The 27973-nt window shown below is 51.9% G+C and overlaps 1 protein-coding gene and 1 long non-coding RNA gene across 13 annotated transcripts in view; one reads left to right on the forward strand and one right to left on the reverse strand.

The window, feature by feature from the left end:
* Window positions 1–26240, forward strand: part of ABCB9 (ATP binding cassette subfamily B member 9) — a 46979-nt gene extending 20739 nt beyond the window's left edge. For 7 of the 12 annotated variants that reach the window (XM_084996179.1, XM_084996177.1, XM_084996180.1 and 4 more), the window contains 11 exons: window positions 519–1213; window positions 6334–6448; window positions 6998–7128; window positions 8219–8424; window positions 11343–11540; window positions 12890–13018; window positions 15574–15762; window positions 16237–16410; window positions 20127–20286; window positions 22307–22443; window positions 25032–26240. In XM_084996179.1, the coding sequence (XP_084852305.1) occupies window positions 607–1213; window positions 6334–6448; window positions 6998–7128; window positions 8219–8424; window positions 11343–11540; window positions 12890–13018; window positions 15574–15762; window positions 16237–16410; window positions 20127–20286; window positions 22307–22443; window positions 25032–25292 (2307 nt within the window). In that variant the 5' untranslated portion in view covers window positions 519–606 and the 3' untranslated portion in view covers window positions 25293–26240. The remainder of the gene's footprint in view (window positions 1–518; window positions 1214–6333; window positions 6449–6997; window positions 7129–8218; window positions 8425–11342; window positions 11541–12889; window positions 13019–15573; window positions 15763–16236; window positions 16411–20126; window positions 20287–22306; window positions 22444–25031) is intronic. The other 5 variants (XM_084996182.1, XM_084996184.1, XM_084996183.1 and 2 more) reach the window with 1 other exon arrangement.
* Window positions 5379–6738, reverse strand: LOC146396548 (uncharacterized). The gene is made up of 2 exons (XR_014827382.1): window positions 6628–6738; window positions 5379–6471 (listed from the first exon to the last, which is right to left on the reverse strand). It is a non-coding gene; the product is annotated as an uncharacterized LOC146396548 (long non-coding RNA).
* Window positions 26241–27973: the final 1733 nt, after the last annotated feature.

Here is a 27973-nt window from a genome sequence, read left to right on the forward strand (position 1 = left end):
GGAAGTTCCCAGGCTAAGGGTCAGATTGGAGCTTCAGCTGCCAGCCTACATCACAGCCACAGCAATGCAGGATCTGAGCTGCGCTGGTGACCTACACCTCAGCTCATGGCAACACTGGATCCTTAACCCACTGAATGAGAGGCCAGGGATGGAACCCACGTCCTCATAGACACTAGTTGCGTTCGTTACTGCTGAGCCACAATAGGAACTCCCTTAACATACTGTATCTTTTATTTTATTTATTATCTGTCTCTGACATGAGGGTGTCATCTCCACAGGGGCAGGGATCTCTGTCATTTTTGTTCACTGTTAACTCCCCAGCACAAAGAACAGAGTCTGGCCCACACAGGGTGCTTGATAAATACTCCCTGAAGGAATAGAACCTTCCCAATGGGTATTCCTGATCATTCACATTTTGCAGATGAGGAATCTGAGGCTCAGCGATGTCAAGTGACTTGCTAAAGTCCACATGGCCAGCATGTAGCACACCTGAACCCCTCACCATGTTCCCCCTACAGATCTGGCCTCACTCCACAGACAATGGCTTTGCCCCCGTGAGCTAGAGCCTGCCCCTCGGTGCCTGCCTGCCTGCCTCCCGCCAGCAGGATGCAGCTGTGGAAGGCAGTGGCGGTGACCCTGGCCTTCATGAGCATGGACGTCGGCTTGACCACAGCCATCTACGTGCTCAGCCACCGGGACCGCAGCCTGCTGGAGGATATCCGCCACTTCAACATCTTTGACTCGGTGCTGGACCTCTGGGCGGCCTGCCTGTACCGCAGCTGCCTGCTGCTGGGGGCCACCATCGGTGTGGCCAAGAACAGCGCCCTGGGGCCCCGGCGGCTGCGGGCTTCGTGGACGGTCATCGCCCTCGTGTGCCTCTTCGGGGGCATCTACACCATGGTGAAGCTGCTGCTCTTCTCCGAGGTACGCAAGCCGGTCCGGGACCCGTGGTTCTGGGCCCTCTTCGTGTGGACCTACCTCTCACTCGCTGCCTCCTTCCTGCTCTGGTGGCTGCTGTCCACTGTGCTGCCCAACGCCAAGGCCCTCGAGCGGGGGGCAGGCACCGAGCCCGAGGCAGAGGGCTTCCCCAGGGAGGACCAGCCCCCGGCCGAGCAGGCGTCCGGGGCCACGCTGCAGAAGCTGCTGTCCTACACGAAGCCCGACATAGCCTTCCTGGTGGCAGCCTCCTTCTTCCTCATCGTGGCGGCTCTGGGTAAGTGCAGACCCCCGGGGCCTGGCTGGCACCCAGGAAGCCAGTTTAGCAAGAAATAACCACCTCTTCCTTCCTCTCAGAGTTTGAACATCATACTTACATGGTTCAAACATCAAATTGATATGCAAAGGTAAACACGGAGACACTCCCTCCTAATTCTGCCCCTGACCTGATCCCCCTGCCAGGGCCGACTGCAGGAAAAGGCTCTGGAAACTTCAAGTGGCAGGAAGCAGATGTTATCATTTCTTATATGTGCTCCTGGTGTTTCCTTATGCAGCAAAGAATTATATATCACTCTCTTTACCTCTTAATTCTCTATTTTGTGTCTTGCATTGTCTTTTTCTTTCTTTTTTTTTTTTTTTTAAAGGCCACACCTGTGGCAAATGGAAGTTCCCAGGCTAGGGGTCAAACTGGAGCTGTGGCTGCTGGCCTACACCACAGTCACAGCAACGCAGGATCCAAGCCACATCTGTGACTTGCGTGGCAGCTTGCGGCAACACCAGATCCTTAACCCACTGAGTGAGGCCAGGGATTGAACCCACATCCTCACGGATACTAGTCAGGTTCTTACCTTGCTGAGCCACAATGGGAACTCCTTGTGTCTTGCTTTTTTTTTTTTGACTTAATATATTCTGAAATTTTCCCAATCAGTACCACATTCTTTTATTTGGCTGTTACTGGCTGTCTCATAAACTATTTAGTGGGTTTCCTGAGATATTGGGTTGTTTTGAGTCTTTTTCTCTTGTTCATACACACTGTATATAAATGGGGGTATATCTGTAGGAGAAATTCCTGGAAGTGGCACCTCTGGATCAAAGCATCTTTTTTTTTTTTGTAATGAAACAGGATAGGATAGAGCCATTGGTGTATGTAGTCTGTGCTAAGATTAAGTATTGTTTCGTGAAACTTTTATTTTAGTTGTGTGTGCCTGGGTGTGTTTCCTGGTTGGTGATGTAATTGTATCTCTTACCATGGGTCTGATCCAAACAGTATAAAGCACCACCGCAGCAATGTGAGTGGAAAGGTGACATTACAGGGTGGAAATGCCATGGGTTCTGGGGGTGACAAGGCCCAGGTACAAATCCTAGTCCTGCTCCATGCCTGACTGTGTGACCTTGGGGAATTGATCAAATCTTTCAGAGCCTCACTTCCTTCTGTGAAATGGGAATTGGTAGCGTCCTTATTTCATGGTGTTGTAAAGCTTGAATAAATTCAGAGAGAAGCAGTTCCCATGGTGGCTCAGCGGGTTAAGAGCCTAACTAGTATTCATGAGGATGCAGGTTCGATCCCTGGTTTTCCTCAGTGGGTTACAGATCCAGCATTGCTACAGCTGCAGTGTAGGTCACAGATGTGTCTCGGATCTAGCATTGCAGTGGCTGTGGTGTAGGTTGGCAGCTGCATCTCCAATTTGACCCCTAATCTGGGAACTTCCATAGGCTGCAGGTGTGGCCCTAAAAATGAAAAAAAAAGAGAGAGAAGGAAGGGATACAGAGCTTGGTAGAGCAGGTTAGTACAGGAGTACCATAGTACCACAGTAGCTAACGCTGCTATGAGTTAGCTGCTCCGAGTTGTTCCATGTGTCACTTACAGAGACAGAGTCTGGCCACATAGCCAAAGTGATCTCAAAGAGCACAGGTGAACCCCAGAGCCCCTTTCCTCATACAGTCTGCCCTCCGCCCCCTCAGTCCCGGCCCCTTAAGCACTGTTGATTTTAGGCAAGTTTCTTAACTTCTTTTTTTTGGGGGGAGGGGGGTGTCTTTTTAGGGCCACACCCAAAGCATATGGAGCTTCCCAGGCTAGGGGTCAAGTTGGAGCAGTAAGCCGCTGGCCCACACCACAGCCACAGCAACCCCAGATCCTCAACCCATTGAGCGAGGACAGGGAATGAACCTGTGTCCTCATTGATCCTAGTCAGATTTGTTTCTGCTGAGCCACAATGGGAACTCCAAGTTTCTTAACCTCTTTAAGCCTCAGTCTCCCCATCTATAAGATGGGCATCACAAGTTGCAAGGTTGTGAGGTTTAGTGAGCTAATACATGTAAGATACCTCAGTACAGCTCCTGGCATACAGCAAGCCTCTAATAAATGTTAGCACTTGTGAGTCTTGGGATGAGTACTTTCCATTTAACCAAAAAAAAAAAAAAAAAAAACCAAAACAAAGGAGTTCCCGTGGTGGCGCAGTGGTTAACGAATCTGACTAGGAACCATGAGGTTGTGGGTTCGATCCTTGCCCTTGCTCAGTGGGTTAACGATCCGGCGTTGCCGTGAGCTGTGGTGTAGGTTGCAGACGCGGCTCGGATCCCGCGTTGCTGTGGCTCTGGCGTAGGCCGGCAGCTACAGCTCCGATTGGACCCCTAGCCTGGGAACCTCCATATGCCGTGGGAGCGGCCCAAGAAATAGCAAAAAGACAAAAAAAAAAAAATAATAAATTCCATTTAACCAGATAGTTGCTCCTACTCATGCCTCAAGGCCCAAATGTCCCCTCCTGAGAAGCCTACCCAGATTCTACCTACCGTGACCCTTAGTTACAGCGTGGGTGACATGAAAATCACCTGTACATTCTCCTGCCTCCGTTACCAGGCTCCGAGCCCTACGGGGCCAGGGGCCAGGTCTGACTCATCTGGAGCCCCGATACCTGGCCCAAAGTCAGACTCACTGAGTGAGTGAGTGAATGAACCACTGTCCTGCCCCTGTTGGCAGTTGCCGCCCCACAGTCTTGTCTACCTCACCTGCCAGGTTGCCGTTGTCAGCTGGTGTGCCCTCAGGGAATGCAGATGTCCTAAAACACAGCCACGCAGATCATGCCAGCCTGCAGGATGATGTCGGGGCTTAAGGGCTTCAACTTGAGATCAGGCCCCTGACTTCACCAGTAGCTGTAGTCAAGCTTACTTAACCTGGCCAAGCTTCAGTCTCTCATCCTGAAATGAGGGCTGTGTCAGGAGAATGTGGAAATTAAATGAGGTGAAGCACGGTGCCTGGCAGAGCTAAGTACTTCATAAAAGCTAGGTCCTCTGATTATTAACAATTATTTTTCCATCAGCAAGCATCCAGTAGGGATGCTTCTTCTGAAGCCTCACAATCTAAAAGAAAAATTGCCTGTTGTGGAAAAAAAGGTTAGTTTTAGTGTTGAGTATCTCCCATTGAGATTCGTTAATATGGATTTCTTGGCAACCTAACCATAATAACCTTGGGCAAATGACTTAGCCTCAGTTTCCTTATCTGTAAAATGGGAAGAATGATAATACCACACTTAAGGAATTATTGGGAGACATTTGAGACTTGAAAGAGATGAGGGAGCAACTATGGGGTAACAGTGCCCCAGGCAGAAGGAACAGCCCATGCAAAGTCCTGAGGCAGAAAGTTACCTGATGGTTAAAGGAAAAGCACAGAGGCCAGTGTAGCTCAAGCAGAATGTGTGTGTGTGTGTGCGCGGGGGAGGGGGGGAGTGGAAGGTGAGACAGATCACTAGCAGGGACCAGACTGCACAGGGCGCTGTTGGCCACTGTAAGGACTTTGACTTTGATCCTGGATGATATGGGAGCCACTGGACTGTTTGAATAGAGGGCTGACAAACGCCAGCTTGGGTTTCATAGGCTTCTGCTGTCTGCTGAGTGGAAAACCAGGCTGATGGGGACAAAGGCGGCAGCAGGGAGACCCAGCAATTGGCTTAGATAATCCCAAGGAGATAGACGAATTCAGGTGCGGCAGTAGAGGCAGCAACTTCTGGAAATATTTTGAAGGTGGAGCTGCAGGATTTGCTGATGGACTGGAGAGTTCATGTGGTTCTTGTGCCGATGCAACAAGAGTTTGCACACGTGCTTATCACAGCACCCCACCCAGCGAGGGCTCCATAAACCTCTGTTGAGGTTAATATCATCATTGGACCTTGCTGGAATCAGAATGAGTCTGGAGCTCGCTGATGCCCAGTGCTTCCCTGTGGGTAAACTGAGGCAGAAATTCAGCTGAGGGAGAACTTCACAGCGGTGGCTGAAGACCTCATGTGTCCAGGGATGGGGCAGGAAAAGAAGAGACTCTCTAGGCTGCCACCTTGTGGTCCTTGCACTGTGACCAGCAGAGGGCACCAGAACCCCATTGAAGGTCTTCCTGTCCTGGCTGAGCCAGCCCTGCAGGGCTGACCAGGAAGGCACCAGCCAGATGCCCAGGGTTTATTCAATGACTTTTATTGAGCACCTCCTGTATACTCAGCCCTGAGCCAGGCTATACCTGCTGAAAGAGCTGCACTGAAAATGGGACACAACCTGGTCTGACCAGCCTCCATTCCGTATCCATCATTTCCATAAGATGAGAGTGGGTGTTCATTTTGGATTACTGGGAGGGAAGACATAAGGAATGAGCTCCCAGATTGGATGCTGGTTTGGGTTTGAGTCCTGGCCCTTCCTCTTAATTTCTGTGTGACCTTGGGCAAATTACTCGGCCTCTCTGAGTTTCGCATTCACGTCTATGAAATGGGATGACATCCCTGCTTAACTCCCCTCTATCCACAACTACTGAGGATAGTTGTGAAGAGACAGCAGGACATAAGGGTAAGACATTTTCTGGCAAATAGCTCCACCAAGAGGAGTTGGGTGCCAATTTCCAGCATCGCTTGGAAGGAGAATGACCCTTATCTTCTGAGGTTCTAAGAATTTGCACTCTGAACCCTCAGGCAAAGAAAATAAGGAAGTGAACTTTGGCATCTGTCAGCCACCAATTGGCTGAGTGGCTGGGTGAGCATTAGCTCATCTTTTTGGCCTCCCTTTCCTCATGTGTAAGATGGGCGATGACAGGGCCAAGTTCCGAGTCCACACGCAGAGGGAGCGAACAATCGCACGGGAGCCCCTTGGCTCTGTGTGCTCCATCCCTGTAGCCATTGTTACTCATAACACAACGTACTCTATAAAGATTGGATAACCCCTGTTCCTGCGTTCCTGTTCTCTGAAAAGGGCCATTAGACAGTGGGGCCCCTCCCCAGCCTCCTGCCATGCTGAGAAGTGGGACTTTGCCAAGAGAGGAAACCCCATGGGTGGGGTAAGCAGTGTGGGAGCTTCCAGGGGCTCAGGAGGAAGGACCCAGGCACCCCTGGCTGCAGGCACCCCCTGAGCCCACCCGTCTGCCGGCAGGAGAGACCTTCCTCCCCTACTACACCGGCCGGGCCATCGACGGCATCGTCATCCAGAAGAGCATGGAGCAGTTCAGCACGGCGGTCATTGTCATGTGTGCACTGGCCATCGGCAGGTAGCTGGCTCTCCACCCCACGCCTGCAGGAGGGAGGGAGGGAGGTCAGGACCAGCCCCTGGGAGGAAATTGGGCTGGGGAGGCCCAAGAAATGTCCCCAAGGGTCCCGCCCCTCCGCTTCTCCCTATGGTGACCAACAACCCAACTGGCTTAGTCCCATCCATCTGATTGAACCATACCCTCTTGTCCCGAAGAATGGCTTCTGTTTTCGGGGTTCCCCTTTCACACCGCCCACCCCTTGGACTGTTTTCCAAGCAGGAAACAAGGGCCAGCCTTGTCTACGCTGTTCTGGAAGGAGAGGGGTCTGGATGGCAAAGCTGGGTCCCTCGCCCGCAGTAAACTCAGTCCCCTCTGTGCCCTCACCTTGGGGGCTCCTGTTGGGAACAGGGAGACCCCGCAGTGGTGCCAGCCCTGGAGAGTGGGCTCGAGGTTGGGGTCCCGCTGGTCTCTGCCCCGCGAGGGCCCTCAGCAGCGGGAGGGGCGGCAGGGGTGGAGGTTGGCTGTCGGAAGGACGTCGAGCTATACATAACATCTCTTATCTGCAATTAGCTCATTTGCCGCAGGTATTCGGGGCGGCATTTTTACCCTCATATTTGCCAGACTGAACATTCGCCTTCGCAACCGTCTCTTCCGCTCGCTGGTGTCTCAGGAAACAAGCTTCTTTGATGAGAATCGCACAGGTGGGTCCTCCCAGGGCCTGGGGTGACCTGGGGCCAGGCCCAGCCAGGTGGGCTTGCCCTCGCTGAGGATTTAAATGGGGACATCGGTGCTCTCAGTCCTGCTGACTTTTCCTGCCATCCAGTTCAGGCTGGGAACCCCTGGAGAGGCTGGCTTGGGTCTCTGGTCCTGCCTGATCCTTGGGGAGTTGGCCTACTGAGCTGCAGCCACTATGAGGATCCTGACCAGGTCACCCGACGTCCCTGAAGCAGCCAAGGCCTCACCTTCCACTGCCTTGTGGGAACCACAAAGGCCAGGACTACCCCAGCCTGTGGCCTGAGAGGCTCAGTGCCTATGGGGGTGAGCAGGGTGGCCGTGCAGGGCGAAGCAGGAAAGACATCACAGCATCTGGCTGAGATCCAGGCTCTGAGGCAGGCCAGCCTGGATGCTAGCCTGGTCACTTCCTTCACCCTTCTGAGCCTCCGTTTTCTCCTCTAACATGGGAGCCATGGGAGTTCCCACTGTGGCTCCGTGGGTTAAGAACCCAACTAGTATCTATGTGGATGCAGGTTTGATCCCTGGCCCCAGTCAATGGGTTAAAGATCCAGTGTGGCTGTGGCTGTGGCATAGGCCAGCATCTGCAGCTGCGATTCAGCCTGGGACCTTCCATGTGCCACAGGGAGCTACATCATTGAGTTGTTGGGAGGGTCTTAGCCTAGCATCCAGCAGTCGGTGAGAGACCGCCTGCTCCTTTCTGCTCCCTGCAGCCCAGATTGTTATTTCTCTGTGAGGGAAGAGGGAAGTTACCCCTCTGGCACTGACAGGGAGGAGTCGTGGGTCAGTCACGGACACGCTGTGTGGCCCTGAGGAGGCGTCTTCCCCTTTCTGAGCCCCAGCTGCTTCCTCTCTGCTGTGGGAGGTGCTGAGGCTGAAACAAGATGCTGGTGACAAGAGCTGGGCTTGGAGCAGCCCTCAAGGGGCATCTGCTCTTCTTCTTCCACCCCCCCCACACCCCGCCCAGAAGGTGAGGAAGGTCTGAGCTCTCCAGTGTCCCCAGCCCCAGCCTATAGTGGCCCCGTTGCTGTAGCGGGAGCTGAGCTGCCTGTGTTCCAGGGGACCTCATCTCCCGCCTCACCTCGGACACCACAATGGTTAGCGACCTGGTCTCCCAGAATATCAACATCTTCCTGCGGAACACGGTCAAGGTCACGGGCGTGGTGGTCTTCATGTTCAGCCTCTCGTGGCAGCTCTCCTTGGTCACCTTCATGGGCTTTCCCATCATCATGATGGTGTCTGACATCTACGGCAAGTATTACAAGGTAGGCCCCGCCTGGTCCTTGCTGGGGTCTGTGAGCACTGGCAGCTCCGAGAGACTCCTAGACCCCTTAGGAGGGGCTCAGGGAGCCACCAGGGACCACTTAGGAGGGGATCAGGGGGCCACCACATATCTGGAGGCTGCATTTGCATTCATTCACATGTCTATTCATTCAGTAAATACTTATTGAGCATCTACTATGTCCAAGGCCCTGGGATATATCATGAAACAGATAGGACTACTACCCACAGAGAGCTTGTGTTCTAATAAAAGACAGACAGCAAATAACAATAATAATGAAAATACAGTAAAAGATGGTAAGTGCTCAGGAGAAGAATGAAGAGAGAGGTGGGGAGCATTGGGCTCGTTGCGATTTTAAGTAGGTCTTTGTGGAGTTCCCGCTGTGGGACAGTGGGTTAAAAATCCAACTGCAGTGGCTCAGGACACTGTGAAGGCGTGGGTTCGATCCCCTGCCTGGTGCAGTGGGTTTCCTGTTGTGGCTCAGTGGTTAATGAGCCTGACTAGCATCCATGAGAATGCAGGTTCGATCCCTGACCTTGTTCAGTGTGTTAAGGATCTGGCGTTGCTGTGAGCTGTGGTGTAGGTCACAGATGCGGCTCGGATTCTGAGTTGCTGTGGCTGTGATGTAGGCCGGTAGCTGTAGCTCCGATTCGCCCCCCAGCCTGGGAACCTCCAGAGGCTGCAGGTGCGGCCCTAAAAAGACCAAAAAAAAAAAAAAAAAAAAAAAAGGATGTAGCATTTCTGCAGCATATCTTGGATTCAATCCCTGGTCCAGGAACTTCCGTGTGGCCATTAAAAAAAATAGGTCTTTCTGAGAAGGTGGCATGCAAGTAAAGAGGTGGACCTCTTGGGGAAGCACTTTCCAAGCAGAGGGCACAGCCAGTGCAAAGGCCCTGAGGTGGGAGTGCACCTGGTGTGTGGGAGGAGCCTCAGGGAGGCTGGTAAGGCTGGAGCCAGGAGTGAGGGGAGAGCAGGGAGGTGATGGGGGAGAGGGGGAGCACATGGTATAGGCCTTTATGAGAGAAGTTTGGTTTTCACTAAGTGCAAAGTTTTCTCTCTTTCTCCAGAGTGTATGTCCATGTGGGGGTGGCTCTGGGCCACCACCTGCAACTCACCAATGAGCAGGCAGCAGTCCCCCTGGCCCGCCTACCCCTCTGTTGGAAGGGTCTTCCTGTGAGCTCGGCCCCTGCCTCATTTTCCTCCTTCCCAGGATAGTGGGCACCCCTGAGCCCTAAGGGACCTAGGCTGGGTTCAGACAGGAGCAAGTGGCCCTTCCCGCCATGATCCAGGTCTGAGCGGGGAGGGGCACTCCAGAGCACTTCGACAGGTGATTGGCTCAGGGTCCGCACCTCAGTCAGACCCTTGGTGCCCGTGACCTGAGGCCAGCCCCAGCATGGATCCATTCCCACAACCCACTGTGTCACCTTCTAGCAGAGCCCACCACTTGTGAGCGCCCTTTCTGCTGCAGTTCTGGGTCACTGGCCTCACTGTTTTCCTCCCTGAGCAGAAAAAGTAAATATATGAGTTAGAGCCATTTCCCTTCCTCTGCTCTCCACCCCACCCTTCCTGCCTTCCTGCCAGCCCCTGGGAGGGGGTAGGAAACCCTGGAGCTCCCCCTGCATCTGCCGCACTTCTGTGCACACCTCAGACTCCACCTTCAAGTTCAGCCAGGTGGGACCTTAAAGGAAGTTCTATGTCAGTCTCATACCTGTACCCGAATGTGTTGTATAGCCACGAGTCATCGCCACAAGCCACACACGTCACCCACAGCCAGACATGATGCAAGGCACGGCATGGCTCCTCCCAGGATGCCTGAGTACACCACATGCTTCTGATGGCCTGGGCGTGACTCGCAGATCATGGGACATGCCTATGTATGAGCCTGTCCCGGCCTCCCAGGAGGCCTTCCTGGCTGGTGTGAGATTCTGTGTGTGGTAACCATTGCAAAACCTAAATAGTGCGGCCCAGGGACCGCTTCCAGAACTCTAGTGGGCAGCAGCCTGGTGGTCATATACTTGGAACTGCTTCTTAGCCATCTATCCCCAGTTGTAAGCACACAATGCAGGCAGCTTTCATAGCCCATGGCCTCCACCACCATCTAGAACCTGGCCAGGAGTTCTGGAATCTCTGTGTCCACCCTCAGGCTTTCACATAACTTAATATATGTTCACGATGTATGGTGCCTGCTTAAGCGTTGGCATTACTTGTATAGTGTGCAGCTTGAGCAACCATCCAGGGCATGCCTGCTTACATGTCAGCACAGGATCAGGGATTGAGACTCTTCTTCTGGGAGGGTCATCAAAAACTGTATGGTCATTGGAGTTCCTGTTGTGGCGCAGTGATTAACGAATACAACTAGGAACCATGAGGTTGCAGGTTTGATCCCTGGCCTTGCTCAGTGGGTTAAGGATCCGGCGTTGCCATGAGCTGTGGTGTAGGTCACAGACACGACTTGGATCTGGCATTGCTGTGGCTCTGGCATAGGCCAGCAGCTACAGCTCTGATTAGACCCCTAGCCTGGGAACCTCCATATGCCGTGGGAGTGGCCCTAGAAAAGGCAAAAAAAAAGACAAAAAACAAACAAACTGTATGGTTGTGCATAACCTCCCCTGAATTCTGGAGATGACTTCATGATCAGCCCCCACCCCTCAGGAGCTCACATCAAGAGCCCAACTGGAGTCTCTTCTCTGAGTTCATCAAATCAAGCTAGAAGGAGATGGGGGAGAGAGGGGAGCTGAGTCTCATCCTCTTGTCCCTGGAGCTCCCCGCATAGAGCTGGCACCATGTAAAGGTAGAAAACCCCAGAGAGGCCTGAGGGCTCAGGTAGAGCTGAGACTGTCTGGCTCAGGTAGACTGTCTGTTTTGGGGTCTTCTCCTTCTTGTCCCCCATTCTGCCCATAGAGGCTCTCTAAAGAGGTCCAGAATGCCCTGGCCAGAGCCAGCAGCACGGCCGAGGAGACCATCAGCGCCATGAAGACAGTGCGCAGCTTTGCCAACGAGGAGGAGGAGGCGGAGGTGTACTCGCGGAAGCTGCAGCAGGTGTACAAGCTGAACAGGAAGGAGGCCGCAGCCTACACGTACTATGTCTGGGGCAGCGGGGTACGTGGCCTTGGCCTGGGCAGTCTGACCATGGGGGGACGGGACACGAAGATGGGGGACCCCCTCGATCAAGATGTCAGCCTAGGTCCTGGCGTGTTGGTGTGACAGGTGACTTTGTCTCAACTTTCCGCTTGTCCCCAGAGAATCTTTCTGGAGAGGGAGGCGGGGTCCCAGTGCATGTCCTCACAGGGCACCCCCTTTTTCCCCTTGCCTGGGCCTGGGGCAGCGGGGCAGGAATTTTCTTTTCTTAGCTGGGGAAACATCCCTGCCAAAGAGGGGAGTCACCCCCAGGCCAGCCAGGACCCAACCTCGGCCGCTTTCCGGCAGGCCCTGTGTCACAAGCACACACACGCCCCTTTAGAGTGTCCACCTCACTCTCTGGGGGTGAGTTACAGCCCCCAGTCCCCTGCCCTGCGCCCCAGGAGAGGGAGCACGTGGGTCCTGTCGCTGTGCACTGGCCACATGGAGGGGTGGCGAGCTGTCAGGAAAGATCTGGGCCAGGAATGAGGAGGGTTTGGAGTTTAGGGGAAGAAGGAGGTGGTGGTCTACATGGAAGCAGGGGACAAGGACCTTCTGGGTCCCCCTAGGGTAGGCCACCCCTCAAAGTGCCCAGCCAGGGAGGAGACGGCCCTTCAGTCCAGCTCAGCTACCCAAGCCTCTCTTGCCACTTGTGCAAATGCACTGTGGTCTAGCCATGGATCTAGTTCTGACCCAACATCACTAGCCTGGGATGGGGGGCAAATAGAGACCCTGAGTGGGTTGCCCCAGGTACACAGGTTCCACTCCCCTCTCAGACACTCTCCCAGGTGTCTGGGGGGCAGGAGGCAAGCAGGCCCTGGATCAACCCCTCCTTCATGGAAACAGACTTCATCTGCTTTGCCCTGCTCGCTGTGTGACCTCAGCCAGTGGACTCAGCCTCTCTGAACTATGCTTTTCCCAATGAGAAGACCAATAGCTCCAGTTTGGCCTCGCTGAGGTGCTTGGGGCTGCTTGAGTGTGTGTGTGTGTGTGTGTGTGTGTGTGTGTGTGTGTGTGTGTGTGTGTGTGTGTGTGTGTGTGTGTGTTGCATGCGCACGCCAGGGTCTTACAAAGAAAGCCTTGTTCCCAGCCAGGCTCAGGGCTGTTCCAGCTGGGGCCTTTGAAGGGGAAAACTCCCTGGCGGGGGCGGGGAAGACAGGAGTGACCGAGGGGCACCATCCCTGCCACTGGCTGGAGTTTCAGTTTGTGGCTGTAAATTCAGAGCCCACAGCTCCTCTCCCCTCCCCTGAGACCTGCAGGGTGGGGCAGATGACTGAGGGGAAAGTCTGAACCGCCCTGTGACTCAGACCCCCTTTCCCCCTGCCCTCCAGCTCACGCTGCTGGTGGTCCAGGTCAGCATTCTCTACTACGGGGGCCACCTCGTCATCTCGGGGCAGATGACCAGCGGCAATCTCATCTCCTTCATTATCTACGAGTTTGTGCTGGGAGATTGTATGGAGGTGAGGGGCCGGCAGGGGGAGGGGGGTCCTGGAGAGAAGGGAGGGGTGAGGGAGAGGAATCTAAAGAGGGTGCTCCTGGGTTCGAGGGAGGTGGTACTTCTTTCCCAAGTCGGTGGGGGACAGAACGTAATAATACCAATAATGAGACTAATACACTTAAGTGACAGCAACTCTGTTTATGGAGCAAAGTGGTGGGAACAAAGATTATTTTAGAAACTGCTCCTGAGAGCGATATGCAAGGTCTGGGTGGCGCCCCAGCCCCTCATCCAAACCCCCTACCCCGTGTCCTGGAAGAAGAAGCCAAGGCTCAGTGTAGTTAAACACCCTGCCCACCACGTTTGTGGGGTTAAACAAGCTCAGAGCCAGATGGTCTGACTTGATTTTCACCCGCTTTAAAGAGTAGCCCCCGGAGTTCCTGTTGTGGCACAGCAGCAATGAATCCCACTAGTACCCATGAGGACTCAGGTTTGATCCCTGGCCTCGCTCAGTGGGTCGGGGATCTGGTGTTGCCATGAGCTGTGGTGTAGGTCGCAGACATGGCTCGAATCTGGTGTTGCTCTGGCTGTGGTGTAGGCTGGCAGCTACAGCTCCAATTCGACTCCTAGCCTGGGAACTTCCATATGCTGCACCTGCGGCCCTAAAAAGAAAAGGAAAAAAAAGAACAACCTCAGGATTTCCCTGGCAGCTCAACAGGTTAAGGATGGAGGGTTGTCACTGCTGTGGCTCAGGTCACTGCTGTGGTATGGGTTCGATCTCTGGCCCAGGAACTTCTATATGCCATGGGCACAGCCGAAAAGAAAAGAAGAAGAAAGTGTAGATCCATGGGGAAAATAGGTGTTTTGATTTTTTTTTTTAATAGATTGTGTCTTAATTTGGCTCCCCCACCAGCAGGTCCTGACAGGGGAGCTGGGGTGCCTATGCCAGTGCCATGAGGCACTGCTGGAGGAAGCTTGGAGTGATGCGGTTACTTCTCTGGTCTGCCTCCCACCCTCTCCAAAGGCCTCCAGCACTGAGGTGGAGCCTCTGTGTCCTGCAATGATTAAACTCAAGGATTGGGGGGCCTGGGGAAGGGGGCAGGCTAGCACCTGCTGCAGATGACACTTTGCATTAGCTACAGCCACACATGCTGTGTCATTTCAGTCAGCATCTAGGAATCCATGCTCCAGAGATGCCCACACCAGTGGGCAGAGACATACCCACACCAGTCCATACGTACATGTCCCAGGATGTTCAGTGCAGCTTTGTTTTGTAAGAGCGAAAAGTTAAAACAAGTGCCCATCAACCAGGAATTGGGTGAATACGGTACGTGTTTATTCCAGACACAGTCCATCTGAGCTGTGAACACTAGGCAGCAGCCACAGAAGTGAGATAGAGCTGTGTGCACTGGCTTGGGAAGAACCCTCGGACACACTGTTAGTGAAAAAGCTAATCCCTGAGTCCTTGGGCTGGTCTGATCCCATTTGTGGTTTTTTTGGTTTTGTTTCGATTTGGTTTGGTTTTTTGGTCTCACCCTTGGCATGTGGAAGTTCCCTGGCCAGGGACCCATCTCACACCATAGCAGCAACCCGAGCCACTGCAGTGTCAGCACTGGATCCTTAACCTGCTGCACCACCAGGGAACTCCCATTTGTGTTTTTGTGGGGTTTTTTTAATCTCAAAATTATTTAATGATATATGTACATGTGTTTCTAAATGCACAGAGAAAGGACTTGGATAACCGGGGCCACCTCTGGGATGAGACACAACAACTTATGCACTGCACTTGTATCTTAATATGGACAATCGTTTCTGGTTATTAATGATAACAGCCATGGCTGTGGAATATTGAAGGCTTACTATGTGCCAAGCACTGTCTTCACAGAACCGTGGCACTGGTGCTGATACCACCCCAATTTCACCAATCAGGATTTGCAGTCACAGCTTGTAAGGGCCAGGGCTTGGGAGCCAGACATGCTTGGATTCAAGTCCTGGTTCTGCCACTTTCTGGCTGTGTGACCTGGGGGAAGTTACTTAAGCTCTCTGGGCCTCTGTTTCCTCATCACCACGAAGGAGATAATGATAGAACCTACCTTGTGACATATACAAAGTGCTCAGTGAAAGGAGTCATTATTCACATTTATATTGTGTGTGTTTTTACCCATGGAGATGTATGGTATAAATTAAGAGCCCCTTTTAAAATTGAAATTTTTATTCTGCGGCTGCTGAAAGAGGAAGGTTTGATTCCTGTTCTGCCACATTCTGGCTGGTTCATTTAACTTCTGTGTGCTTCCGTTTCCTCCTCTGGGGGGCTGATATAATACCTACTCCGCTGGCCAGTGGTGAGGTTTAGCTATAAAACACGTGGCGTCAGTAATTTCTGTTGCTGTCTGTCCTCATTTTTTCATTATTGCCCTCATCTGCTGTACTAGCAGGTGGAGCTCCAGCAGCCTCTTGTGGCCCCCCCTGGAGCCGCTGCTGTGTTCTTGCCCTCTCTGCACCCCCTTCATCTCTCTGGCACCAGGAGGGGTCCCAGGTTTGGGGTGTCAGTGGGACTGGAATGTGTCTGTTCCCTTGCAGTCTGTGGGCTCCGTCTATAGTGGCCTGATGCAAGGAGTGGGAGCTGCAGAAAAGGTGTTCGAGTTCATTGACCGGCAGCCAACCATGGTGCATGATGGGAACTTGGCCCCTGACCACCTGGAGGGCCGGGTGGACTTTGAGAACGTGACTTTCACCTACCGCACTCGGCCCCACACCCAAGTCCTACAGGTGAGAGGGGGTTTGAGGCTCCCTCCCCCCATCTTCCTTTCCCTCATCCTGTCGTGTGCACACCTCCCGCAGGCCAGGCTGTGGCACTACAGCCAGGAATATGACAGGGGGAGTCCCTCCCCACCCTGGAGTGTGGGCTCTAGTTGGGGAAGACAGATCATTAATGAAAGGATTTCAGGATAAGTGCTAGGGAGGCAATAAATCAGGGTAGTGGGATAGAGTAGTCTACACAGATGGTATTAGCAGTCAAGGAGGGCTTCTCAGAGGAGGTGACATTTGATCTGAGACCTAAAGAAGGAGCAGGAGCTAGCTGACATCTCTCAGCAGAAAGAGCATTCCAGGCAAAGGATTCAAGTATAAAAATGCTGCCAAATTCTGGAAAGGAGAGCCTGCTGGGGTCCAGCAGGGGGGAAGGCTGGGAAGGGTGCCCACTTGCCTCTGAGGCCCCACACCGTGTCTGCATGTTCCTTGCAGAATGTCTCCTTCAGCCTGTCCCCAGGAAAGGTGACTGCACTTGTGGGGCCATCGGGCAGTGGGAAGAGCTCCTGTGTCAACATTCTGGAGAACTTCTACCCCTTGGAGGGGGGCCGTGTGCTGCTGGATGGGAAGCCCATCAGCGCCTATGACCACAAGTACTTGCACCGAGCGGTATGTAGATGGGCCTTTGCCTCCCTTCTCCGCCCTTTCCTTATCAAACCTTCTCCCGTGAGCTCTAAGACAGATGCAGGGATGAGGGTTCAAGATACCTATACAGTTGAGGGAGTTCCCGTTGTTGCTCAGTGGTTAACGAATCTGACTAGTATCCATGAGGACGCAGGTTTGATCCCTGGCCTTGCTCAGTGGGTTGAGGATCCAGCATGGCCATGAGCTGTGGTGTAGGTCACAGACATGGCTTGGACCCAGTGTTGCTGTGGCTGTGGCGTAGGCCAGCAGCTACAGCTCCGATTCCACCCCTAACCTGGGAACCTCCATAGGCTGCAGGTGCCACCCTAAAAAGCTGAAAAAAAAAAAAAAGATACCTGTACAGTTTCAAAGAATTATCACAATGTAACACCACCCAGGTCAAGAAATAGAACCTTCCAGCTCTCCAGAAGCCCCCCATGTGTCCTTTCTAATCCCCCCAAGATGCAACATCTCACTTGACTTTCATGATCATTCTTTTCTTGCTTTTCTTTTGTTTTACCATCTCTCTGTGCCTCCCCAAACAGCATAGCTGTGTTTGGCTGGTTTTGAACTTCTTCTGGCTGGAATCATAACGTGTGTATTCTTTGTGTCTTGTTTCTTCCACTCAATATTATTCGTGAATTTTCCAGGTTGAGGATGTGTTTGTAGTTCATTCATTTTTCATTACTGGAAGATAATCCACTGTGTAAACATGTCACACACAGTCTATTTACATATTCTGTTCATGATGGATATTTGGGGTTGTTTCCTGTTTTGTTTGTTTGTTTACTATTACCCACAATACTGATATGGATAATTCTGTCCATGTTTCCTGGTGTGCATGGGTGGGTCTGTTCTCCCAGAGTGGATGCATATCCTCAGCTTTAGGAGTTACTGCCATTGAAATGCTTTACTTTTTTTTCTTTTTTTAACTTATATTCCCTCTAGCAGTGGATGAGACTTCAAGTTGTTCCACATTTGTCTCCAGTACTTAAAGGAGGCCGTTCATGACCATACAGTTTTTGGTAACCCTCTCAGAAAAGTAGACACAACACCTGATCCTATGCTGGCATGAGAGCAGGAATGGCCTGGATGGTTGCTCAGGTTGCACACCATATAAAAAACACCATCTTGGACTTCCCGTTGTGGCGCAGCAGAAACGAATGTGACTAGGAACCATGAGGTTGCAGGTTCGATCCCTGGCCTCGCTCAGTGGGTTAAGGATCCAGCATTGCTGTGAGCTGTGGTGTAGGTCACAGACATGGCTCGGATCTGGTGTTGCTGTGGCTGTGGTGTAGGCCAGCAGCTATAGCTGATTCAACCTCTAGCCTGGGAACCTCCGTATGACGCAGGTGCGGCCCTAAAAAAAGACAAAAGACAACAACAACAAAAAAATTAAAAAACACCAGCTGTTTAGCAGGCGCCATTTACATCATCAACGTACATTAAATTATGTGAGAGCCTGAAAGTTGGCACAGAGATTCCACAACTCCCGGCCAAGTTGTTGGTGGAAGCCACAGATTGTGAAATCTTCCCGCCTGTGTGTGTATGACCAGGAGTAGCTGGTGCAGGTGAAAAAGTCATCCCAGGTGGGCCACCACCAGGCTGCTGCCCACTGGAGTTCTGGAAAAGGCTCCTGGACAGAGCTGTTGTGGCTGTGCAGTGGTTAACATACTCAGACACTTCGTCTTCTCAGTTGATAGAGCCAGTCCTGAATCCGTACCAGTTGGTGCAGGCCTGGAGGTAGTTCATTGAGACCTCTTGCATTTTCCTGGGGACTAAAGATATTAAGTCCCTGTTCATAAGTTTGTTGGCCATTTGGATTTCCTCTTTTGTGAATCTTTCTTTCTTTCTTTCTTTCTTTCTTTCTTTCTTTCTTTCTTTCTTTCTTTCTTCCTTTCTTCCTTTCCTTCCTTCCTTCCTTCCTTCCTTCCTTCCTCCCTCTCTCTCTTTCTTTCTTGTCTTTTTAGGGCTGCACAATGTGGCATATGGAGGTTCCCAGGCTAGGGGTCAAATTGGAGCTGTAGCTGCCAGCCTTCACCACAGCCACAGCCTCACCAGATCCAAGCTGCGTCTGCGACCTACACCACAGCTCACGGCAACGCAGACCCTTAACCCACTGAGTCCAGAGATCAAACCCACATCCTCATGGATACTAGTTGGATTCATTTCCGCTGTACCACAATGGGAACTCCTGAATACTCTCTCTTTAAATTTAAAATTTTAACTGTCATAAACCCAAAGCAGAAAAACTCATCTACCTAAACACATTCCCATGTGTTCAGAGAATCTCATACAGAAGATGTGAGAACCCCTCCATCTCACCTTTTGATTTCTCCCGCATGGCAGGAACAATGTTAGCAGTTCAGTCAATATCCTTTCCAACCTGCTTCCTCTCTTTATATAAAATATCTATGTATAAAGGCACACATGCTTTTTTTTTTCCCAACAAAAATAGGATCGTAACACATATATTGCGGCTTGATTTTTTTTTTTTTTTTGGCCACCCCGGAGGCATATGGAATTCCCAGGCCAGGGATCAGATCTGAGCTGCAGGTGCAACCTATGCTGTAGCAACACCAGCTCCTTTAACCCTCTGTGCCAGGCCAGGGATCAAACCTGCGTCCTGTTGCCACCAATCCCATTGCGCCACAGTGGGAACTCCTATTGCAGTTTGATTTTATGGGTGCACTGTAGTCACCTAACCAATCTTCAATTTTTGGACAACTAGATTGTTTATTTTTTTCCTTTTCTGCTATTTACGGTATTGCAATGATATCCTCCAACTTACATACAAATTCATGAAGCTGGGATCATGAAACAATAGCTCCTTTTTTTTTTTTTTCCAATGGACGTTTCGGAGTTCCCATCATGGCTCAGTGGTTAACGAATCCGACTAGGAACCATGAGGTTGTGGGTTCGGTCCCTGGCCTTGCTCAGTGGGTTCAGGATCCAGCGTGGCCGTGAGCTGTGGTGTAGGTCGCAGACGCAGCTCGGATCCCACGTTGCTGTGGCTGTGGCATAGGCCGGTGGCTACAGCTCCAATTTGACCCCTACCCTGGGAACCTCCATACGCCGCAGGTGCAGCCCTAGAAAAAAGGAAGGAAGGAAGGAAGGAAAGCAAGCAAGCAAGCAAGCAAGCAAGCAAAACAAGCAAGCTAGTTAGTTCCTAGGCCAGGATCAAACCCATGCCACAGCAGTGACCTGAACCACTGCAGTGACAACACCAGTCCTTAACCTGCTGAGCCACACAGGAACTCTGTGACAATAGCTCCTTTAAATTGTTCTCTTAAAGGGAGGGGTTACCAGCCAGGAAGATCCTTGTGTCCTGGGCCGGCTGTGGCCTCTTGCCTCTGGCAGGGACAGACCCACTCACAGAGTTATACTCTCTCTCTTTGCCTCCAGGACAGGGGCTGCCAATGAGCTCTATCTCGGAGGTCAGACAGCTTGGCTTGGACCAGGGTGGCAAGCTGAGTGGCCCTCAGTATGTGGGTCAGAGAGGCAGGGGACTCATGCAGAAAGTGCACTCCACTGTTTGGAAAGAAGAGAGGCAGCTGAATGTGGTAGCCAGGCGCAAACCCTGATCAGATTTCAGACCTGAGGCCCCTGGCGTCAGCGAGGCCCGGGGCTTGTGAGGTTCCTGGTGACAGCTGGATTGACGTGCTCTCAGCCTCTCATGCCCCATCCTTCCTCCTCCACAGATCTCCCTGGTGAGCCAGGAGCCAGTGCTGTTTGCCCGCTCCATCACAGACAACATCTCCTATGGCCTGCCCACCGTGCCCTTCGAGATGGTGGTAGAAGCTGCACAGAAGGCAAATGCCCACGGCTTCATCATGGAGCTCCAGGACGGCTACAATACAGGTACAGAGCCTGGAGCATCGCCTCTGCTGTGCCTGAAGGTCCACCCTCAGGGATTCGACCCTCTGAGTTATGTGTTGCCCTCTGTCAGCTGCTCTTTATTATTTCAGGGGAAATTCCCGTAACATAATCTTAACTATTTAAAGTGAACAATTCAGTGGCATTTAGAACATTCACAGTGCTTTACAACCACCACCTCTATTTCATTCCAAAAACCTTATTATTTTAAAATAACATATGGGAGTTCCTGTTGTAGCTCAGTGGAAACAAATCTGGCTAGTATCCATGAGGACGTAGGTTCGATCCCTGGCCTTGCTCAGTGGGTTAAGGATCTGGCATTTGCCATGAGTTGTAGTGTAGATCACAGATGCAGCTTGGATCCCGCATTGCTGTGGCTGTGGTGTAGGCTGGCAGCTAGAGCTCTGATATGATCCCTAGCCTAGGAACCTCCCATATGCTGTAGGTGCGGCCCTAAAAAGCAAAAATAAATAAATAAGTAAATAAATAAATAAAATAATTTATGAATTATAATCATTATAGTTACTGTTATATTAATAAGTATTTGGTGGCTCAGTAGGTTAAGGACCCAGAGTTGTCACTTTATCAGCTCAAGTTGATGCTCTGGCATGGTTTTGATCCCTGACCCAGGAATTTTCACATGCCATGGGTGTGGAAAAAAAAAAGAAAGAAAAAGAAGTATTTTAATTTAATAAATTGAATAATATGTTAGCTTATTGATATATTCGTATTATTTTAATTAACATATATTATTATTTATTTAATATTTTGTAAAATAACTCTTGCAGTGGGGCTATTCACATAATGCAAAGCTAAAAAATATACATAACAATATCCAATGAAAAGTTTTATTTCATCCCAACCTTCACTGCCAGTTTGTGCCTGCCCCCAGCAAAACTTCTTTCATTAGTTTCTTACATGTCCTTTTGGAGTTTCTTTATGCAAATATGCACATGTATTTTTATTCCCTCTTACCCTTTTATAGAAAAAAAAAACCCCAGCACCTTATATTCTGCACCTGGCTTTTTATTTTTTTCTTTCTTTCTTTTTTTTTTTTTTGTCTTTTTGCCATTTCTTGGGCCGCTCCCGCGGCACATGGAGGTTCCCAGGCTAGGGGAGCCATAGCCACCAGCCTAGGTCAGAGCCACAGCAACGAGGGATCCGAGCCGCGTCTGCAACCTACACCACAGCTCATGGCAATGCCAGATCCTCAGCCCACTGAGCAAGGCCAGAGACCAAACCCGTAACCTCATGGTTCCTAGTCGGATTCATTAACCACTGCACCACGACAGGAACTCCTGCACCTGGCTTTTTAAAGTGACCTTTTCATATTGATTCCTAGAAAGCTGCTTAAAACAACAACAACAACAACAACAACAAAACACCTATTGCATAGTATTCTATTGTGTGGCTTTATAATTTACATCAAAATAACTGATTTCTGGTTTCATATTGATGGACATTTGAGGGTTCTTTTAGCTTGGATTTTTTTGTTGTTTTTTGTTTGTTTTCTGCAATAACAATGCTGTGAGTCACTGTGTGTGAGAAAATAAGTGACTGTGAGAAATATTCTCAGAGGTCGTTTTGCTGGTCCAAGGGTTGTGCATCTGCAATTGTGATCCGTAGACCGGCACAGCACAGCCCAATAGATGCACAGGTGTGCGCGCAGCAGCACAGAGATGACACCAGGTGTACCCCAGGAAGACTGGGGCGTACCCATTTTCCCTCAACCACACCAGCACAGTGTGTTATCAAACATTTGGATTTTTGCCAAATTAATAGGTAAAAATTGGTATCTTGTTACCAATTGCACGTGGTCATAATTTGCATGCCTCTTGTGAACAGGGAGAGAGGGCGTCCTTTCCTGAATTTTCCAGCCTGTGGCCCCTTTAGCCACACCTTTTCCTGGGGAGCACTGCTCCCCGGGGCAGCAGGGAACAGCAGAGGAAGGGGGCTGCCCAGCCGCACCTCCCACTCACTGGACCCCTGTGCCTCTGCCACACAGAGACAGGGGAGAAAGGCGCCCAGTTGTCAGGTGGCCAGAAGCAGCGGGTGGCCATGGCCCGAGCTCTGGTGCGGAACCCACCCGTTCTCATCCTGGATGAAGCCACCAGCGCCCTGGATGCAGAGAGCGAGTACCTGGTGAGTTGCAGGGTGGTGGGCGAGGGGAGCAGCTCCAGTGGCCAGAGTTCCCCCTCCACCCCGCTGGGAGGGGCTCAGGGCAGCTGTCAGCTTCTTGGGCTAGGGTGTTACATGAGTGCCTGCCAGGGCAGAGGAAGCCCAGGGCCTGGTCATTCTGGCCCAGCCTCTGGGCTGTAGGTGTTGAAACATATAATACAGGATGTGGATTAGGAGCTCTGCCCTGCAGCTCAGGACCTCAATGTGTCTCTCACCCCACTGAGTCTCAGCTCGTTGGTAAAGAGGGTCCAGTAGTGTATTAGAAGCGGACTAGCTACCTCAATCTCTCTGTGGATCAATTCATTTATTACACAGGGATGTAATGCACTCCTCCTGGGTGCCAGGCACTGCTCTAGGTGCTGGGGTTACCTGCCCCCAAGGTGGTTCCAGTCCAGGGGCGAGACATATGACAAGGAGACAGGCATGAGTTCGCCCTGGAGCCTGTGCTGCGGGGAAAATGAAACAGTCATGTGATAGAGGGCTGGGAGGAGGCCACCGGGACGTTAAAGCCTGGAAAACAGATTTTATTCTGTAGCTTCTGCCCATAGAAACGGGCCTGAACTCCATTCATACATGGGTGACACTGGTGACTGTGTTTTAAAGGGAGATTGGGGGGTTCCCTGGTGGACTAGTGGTTATGGATTCAGCATCATCTCTGCTGTGGCTCGGGTTTGATCCCTGGCCCGGGGAACTTCTGCCTGAGGAGAGCGTGGTCAAAAAAAGATTGCGGGCATAGGAAGGGGGTGGTCCCCGCAGCCGGCAACCATTGGGGTTGGGATTCAGTTCTCCCACCCGGACTGCGCTGGGCGGTGCGGCTCTATCCTTCCAGTGATTAGGATGATTACACTTCAAAGGGATGGCATTCAGGTCCTTGAGAAAGACAGTCCTGAGTTTTAGGAGATTTGCATATATATATATATATGCAATATATAAAATTTGCATATATATGCAAATCTTGGCTCTGTCCCTCAGATATATAAATGTATATATTACAATTATAGATTTACAATTATAAGCCCTTTTTGTTAAGTGCTCTAAGAAGGGGAGCTCAGGGCCCAGTCAGGTGAATTCTCCTGGCAGCTGAGCAGTTAGGGGGCTGGGGTCATCCTAGAGACGGACTGGAGTGAGGCTGTCTCAGGGCAGGGTTTGGATGGGGCCACATGTGCCAGGAATTCTGCAGTTCGCACCAACAAAACCAGGGTCACCAGGTACCAATTGAGTTGAGACCAGAAAGGAAAGGACCCAGCCCTCGGGGTCTGGGTAAGAGCGTCCCAGGAAGAGGGGGCAGTGGGTGCAAAGAACAGGTCCACAGCCAAGCCTGCAAGTCAGCATGGCTGGTGGCTGGGGGTTGGGCAGAATGAGGCTTGAACAGAGTCACAGGGTGACACAAGCTCCTCAGGCCCTAAGGAATTTAGCTTTTTTTTTTTTTTCTTCCATTAATAGATTTTTTTCTTTTAGAGCAGATTTAGGTTTAAATTGAGCAGAAAGTACAGAGTTCTTGTATTCAGGGCCCCCCCTTCCCCCCCCCCCCCGCAAAAAGTGTCGCCTGTTACATCTTTTATTAGCAGTACATTTCTTCCAATTGACGCACTGGTATCAATGCATGATTCCTAACTCAAGGCCAGAGTTCACATCAGGGGTCACTGTGTTGAAAAAATGCAGAATGTCATATTATGTAGAATAATTTCATGGACCTAAAACTCCCCCAGGTATTTGGATTCTACCCTAAATGGGACAAGAACCTCTTGGAGGGCTTGGAGCAGGAATTCAACAAGACTTGATTAAAAAATTTAAATCCAGGAGTTCCCATTGTGGCTTGTTAAGGACCCAATGTTGTCTCTGTGAGGGTGCGGGTTTGATCCCAGACCTCTGGGTGGGTTAAGGATCCAGCATTACCTTAAGTGGCAGCATAGGCTGCAGATTCAGCTCGGATCTGGTATTGCCATGGCTGTGGCATAGGCTGACAGCTGCAGCTTTGATTCAGCCCCTGGCCTGGGAACTTCCATATGCTGCAGGTGCGGCTGTAAAATGAAAAAGAAAAACTTTAAATCCATGTGGAGAGTGGCTGGGAGTGGGGCAGGAAAGTTGCAAGCATTCAGGAAAGAAGGAGCAGTGGCAGAGGTGGAAAGATGCAACAGGACAAAGCACGTGGGAGATGGATCTGCAGGATTTGCTGCTGGGCTGGAATTGGGTGACCAGGGAAAAAAACTGAGGGTGATGCCTTGTTTTGTCGGCCTGAGCTTTGGGGCTTCCCATGAGACCATCAACCACGGCCAAGTTAGAGGAAGGAGCAGAAAGACCAGGGGACAACCCTATTTGGGGCCTCTCTGACAGTCATCGAGCGCTGCCCTGTGTCAGGCTTTGAACTCTGTCCCCTGTGGACAAATATCCAGGAAGCAAGTCCTCTGCAAGTCCTGGCTTTATAAATGAGGAAGTCCCAGAGAGGCTGAGCAACTGTAGGATGTGGTAGATCTGGGATCTGAGCCAGGACCCGGCGGGGTGGTGGGTGGCTGGGGCGGTGCCAGGGTGAGCTGGCCCCTCCTGTTTCCCAGATCCAGCAGGCCATCCACGGCAACCTGCAGAAGCACACAGTGCTCATCATCGCGCACCGGCTGAGCACAGTGGAGCGGGCGCACCTCATCGTGGTGCTGGACAAGGGCCGAGTCGTGCAGCAGGGCACCCACCAGCAGCTGCTGGCACAGGGCGGCCTCTACGCCAAGCTGGTGCAGCGGCAGATGCTGGGGCTCGAGCCCGCCTCAGACTACACAGCCGGCCACCAGGAAACGCCAGGCAATGGCAATCACAAGGCCTGACCATGGCCCCACCTCTCCCAGTGGGGCAGAGGCCCCAGTGCCCGCCTGGCAGATGGGCCCATGGTGGGGGAGGAGGGCCTCACCACCCCCACTGCCCTCTGAGCCCAGGCCCAAGGCACTGGAGGGCCACCTGCCCTGTCCCACATGTCACTGCTTCCTGCACCTTGCCCCCAGTTCCCACCCTGTTCCCCGGGCCACCACCAGCCCCCTGCTGCCGTGAGCCACCCCCTCCAGTCTTGGTGGTGGAGATACCGCTGTTTTCTCCATCTGGCTCCCAAGGCTGCTAAGCGAAGGTAGAGCTACCTTTTTAAACCAAGATCTTAACCAGATTTTTTACTGCTTGGTTTGATGGGCCCCAGTCATCTCCTAGATTTCAAAAACGTTTTTCTAATTGGGAGTAATGACTGGCAAGTTCACCAAGACATTCTAGAAACTTCTGAGCCGGGAGCGTATGACCCTTCCTCAGAGCCTGGGGGACATCAGGGGAGTATGCAGCCTCTACCCTTTGCCCCTGGAGAGAAGGGGCTCCCCATCCCAGGCGGGGGACTTCCTGTCTCTTGCTCTTCCCAGCTTCGTGAGTCAGGCCAAGGGTGGGCGGGAGTGGAAGGCTCCTGCCTGCCCAGATCTAAGCCAGTCTCACTGTGAACCACTACCAACCTTAACTGGGGGAGTGAGGGGCTGGCCAGGCCTGGCGAAGCCTCGGGGTGTCCCCAGCCCAGCACCCAGCTTGAGCCCCTCCCCCTGCCTTGCCCCTCCCTCCCCCCACCCCGGCTGGCGGCCCCTTCCCAACGATGACAGTCACCTCGACGCCCTTCGGATGTTTGGGAGACGCATTCTCTTCCCTGTCTGATGGACAGGATGCTGGCAAAGCCTAGGTCTGGCTTTGTGGGGGGAGGGGGGTGTTGCAAGATGTTGGGAGAACCGGTCAATAAAGTATACTACCTCTGACCCCTGACCTCTGACCTCTTCCTGGGCCTTCTGCTTCATCGCCTGGCTTGGTTTCTCCATCAGACCATCTCTGCTCTGGCCTGGCATCGTACAGTCATGGGAGACTTTGGGTGGTCCTGGGCCTGCCCCCAGTGTCCAGGAGCCCCGTCTGTGCCCTTCAGGTCCTATCCCCAGGACCCCCGATGCTGACATTCACATCTGTCCATCTGTCTGTCTCCCCAGGGCTTGTGCAGGGTAGCAGAGACATAGCTGCTCTAAATCCCTGCCACTTCTCTGCCTCCCAGAAAAGCGGAGACCTAGCAAATGCCACCTGTTCTTTTCCATCAAAGACAGGACGCCCCACACCCATGGCGCCAAGAAATATTACCCAGCAGAACAACCCGGTTGGAAGAGAGGCTTAGGATTGGATGCAGGAAGACTCCCGGTGGTTCTTACTTGCTGGATTGTGTGTGAGTCTGGGGTCCCAGGAGGGGGGCTGGGGCAGTGGCTTTTTACCGCAGTAGAGTATTTCAGGATTTTAACTACTGGTACAGTCACACTGCACAAACCAGCTCCCTGCCTGCCCTGGGGCAGGGGCCTGGCCCTGCCTCGAGCAGCTTATTCATCCAGGGCCCTCTAGCTCCCTCCCTCAGAAACCCATTGTGAGCCTGAGACCATGGTCCTATAGCAAGAACGCGTTCTGGCTCAGGCTGGGGTCTCAGGTGGAATCAGAGAGACATCAGGTGCTTAGCATCCATTCTCATTTTAACCGGTTCGCTCCCCCCCCCGCCCCCCACCATGCAATTATTTTGGTCGTGTTGTGCAGCGGCTTGATGTGGGATCTCAATTCCCAGACCAGGGATTGAACCTGGGCCTCAGCAATGAAAGCACCAGATCCTAACCACCAGACCACTAGGGAACTCCCATTTCCCCGTTTTAAAATTAAGGAATCTGAAGCTCAGAGAGATTAATTGATTTACCCTATGCCACACAACCAAGACCCCACAGCTGAACCCCCCAAGAGTAGGAACCAAAAAGTTGCATGGTATTGTGTCATCTGGACTCTTACTGTGCTTACCATTCCATAATAAAAATAAATACAGATTTTGAAATACTGAGAAAACCCAACAAGATACCTAGCTGAGTTAAATTCAGGCAGGAGGAAAGTTGAGACACCTGTTCCCTGCTTATTGTCCCCTCTCTTGGGCCTCAGTGTTCTCACCTGTAAAGGGGGATGTGTTGCAAGGATGAAGATGAGATTGGGGATGAGGAGGAGGGTGCATGGGTTTATGGTGCTGCTGTAACAAACGACCATGAACTGGGTGCCTTAAAACAATAGAAACCTATTCTATCCCAGTTCTGGGAGCCAGAAGTCTGACTTCAAGATGTCCAGAAGGCCGCACTCCCTCCAAAGGCTCTAGGAAGGGTCCTTCCTGCCTATTCCAGCTTCTGGGGGCTCTAGGCTTCCTTGGCTGGTGGCCACCTCCCTCCAGCCTCTGCCTTCATCATCACATGGCCTTCTTCCCTGTGTGTCTCAAATCTGTCTCTGCCTTTCTCTTATTGGGGCACTTGTCATTGGATGGGGGGCCCAAGTGGGTAATCCAGAATCATCTCATCTTGAGATTCTGAATCATATCTGCAAAGACCCCTTTTCCAAATGAGGTCACACTCACAGGTTTCAGGAATCTGATGTGGATCTCTTTTGGGGGGACCTTGTAACCTTCAGCCACATGCCCTTGCATTCCTCACTCTTC

The sequence above is a fragment of the Sus scrofa genome, chromosome 14, assembly GCF_054392235.1.
Source record: "Sus scrofa isolate SSC_HxYL_T2T_F1_AM1 chromosome 14, Sscrofa_HxYL_maternal_Yorkshire_Landrace_v2.0, whole genome shotgun sequence".
Taxonomy (NCBI): domain Eukaryota; kingdom Metazoa; phylum Chordata; class Mammalia; order Artiodactyla; family Suidae; genus Sus; species Sus scrofa.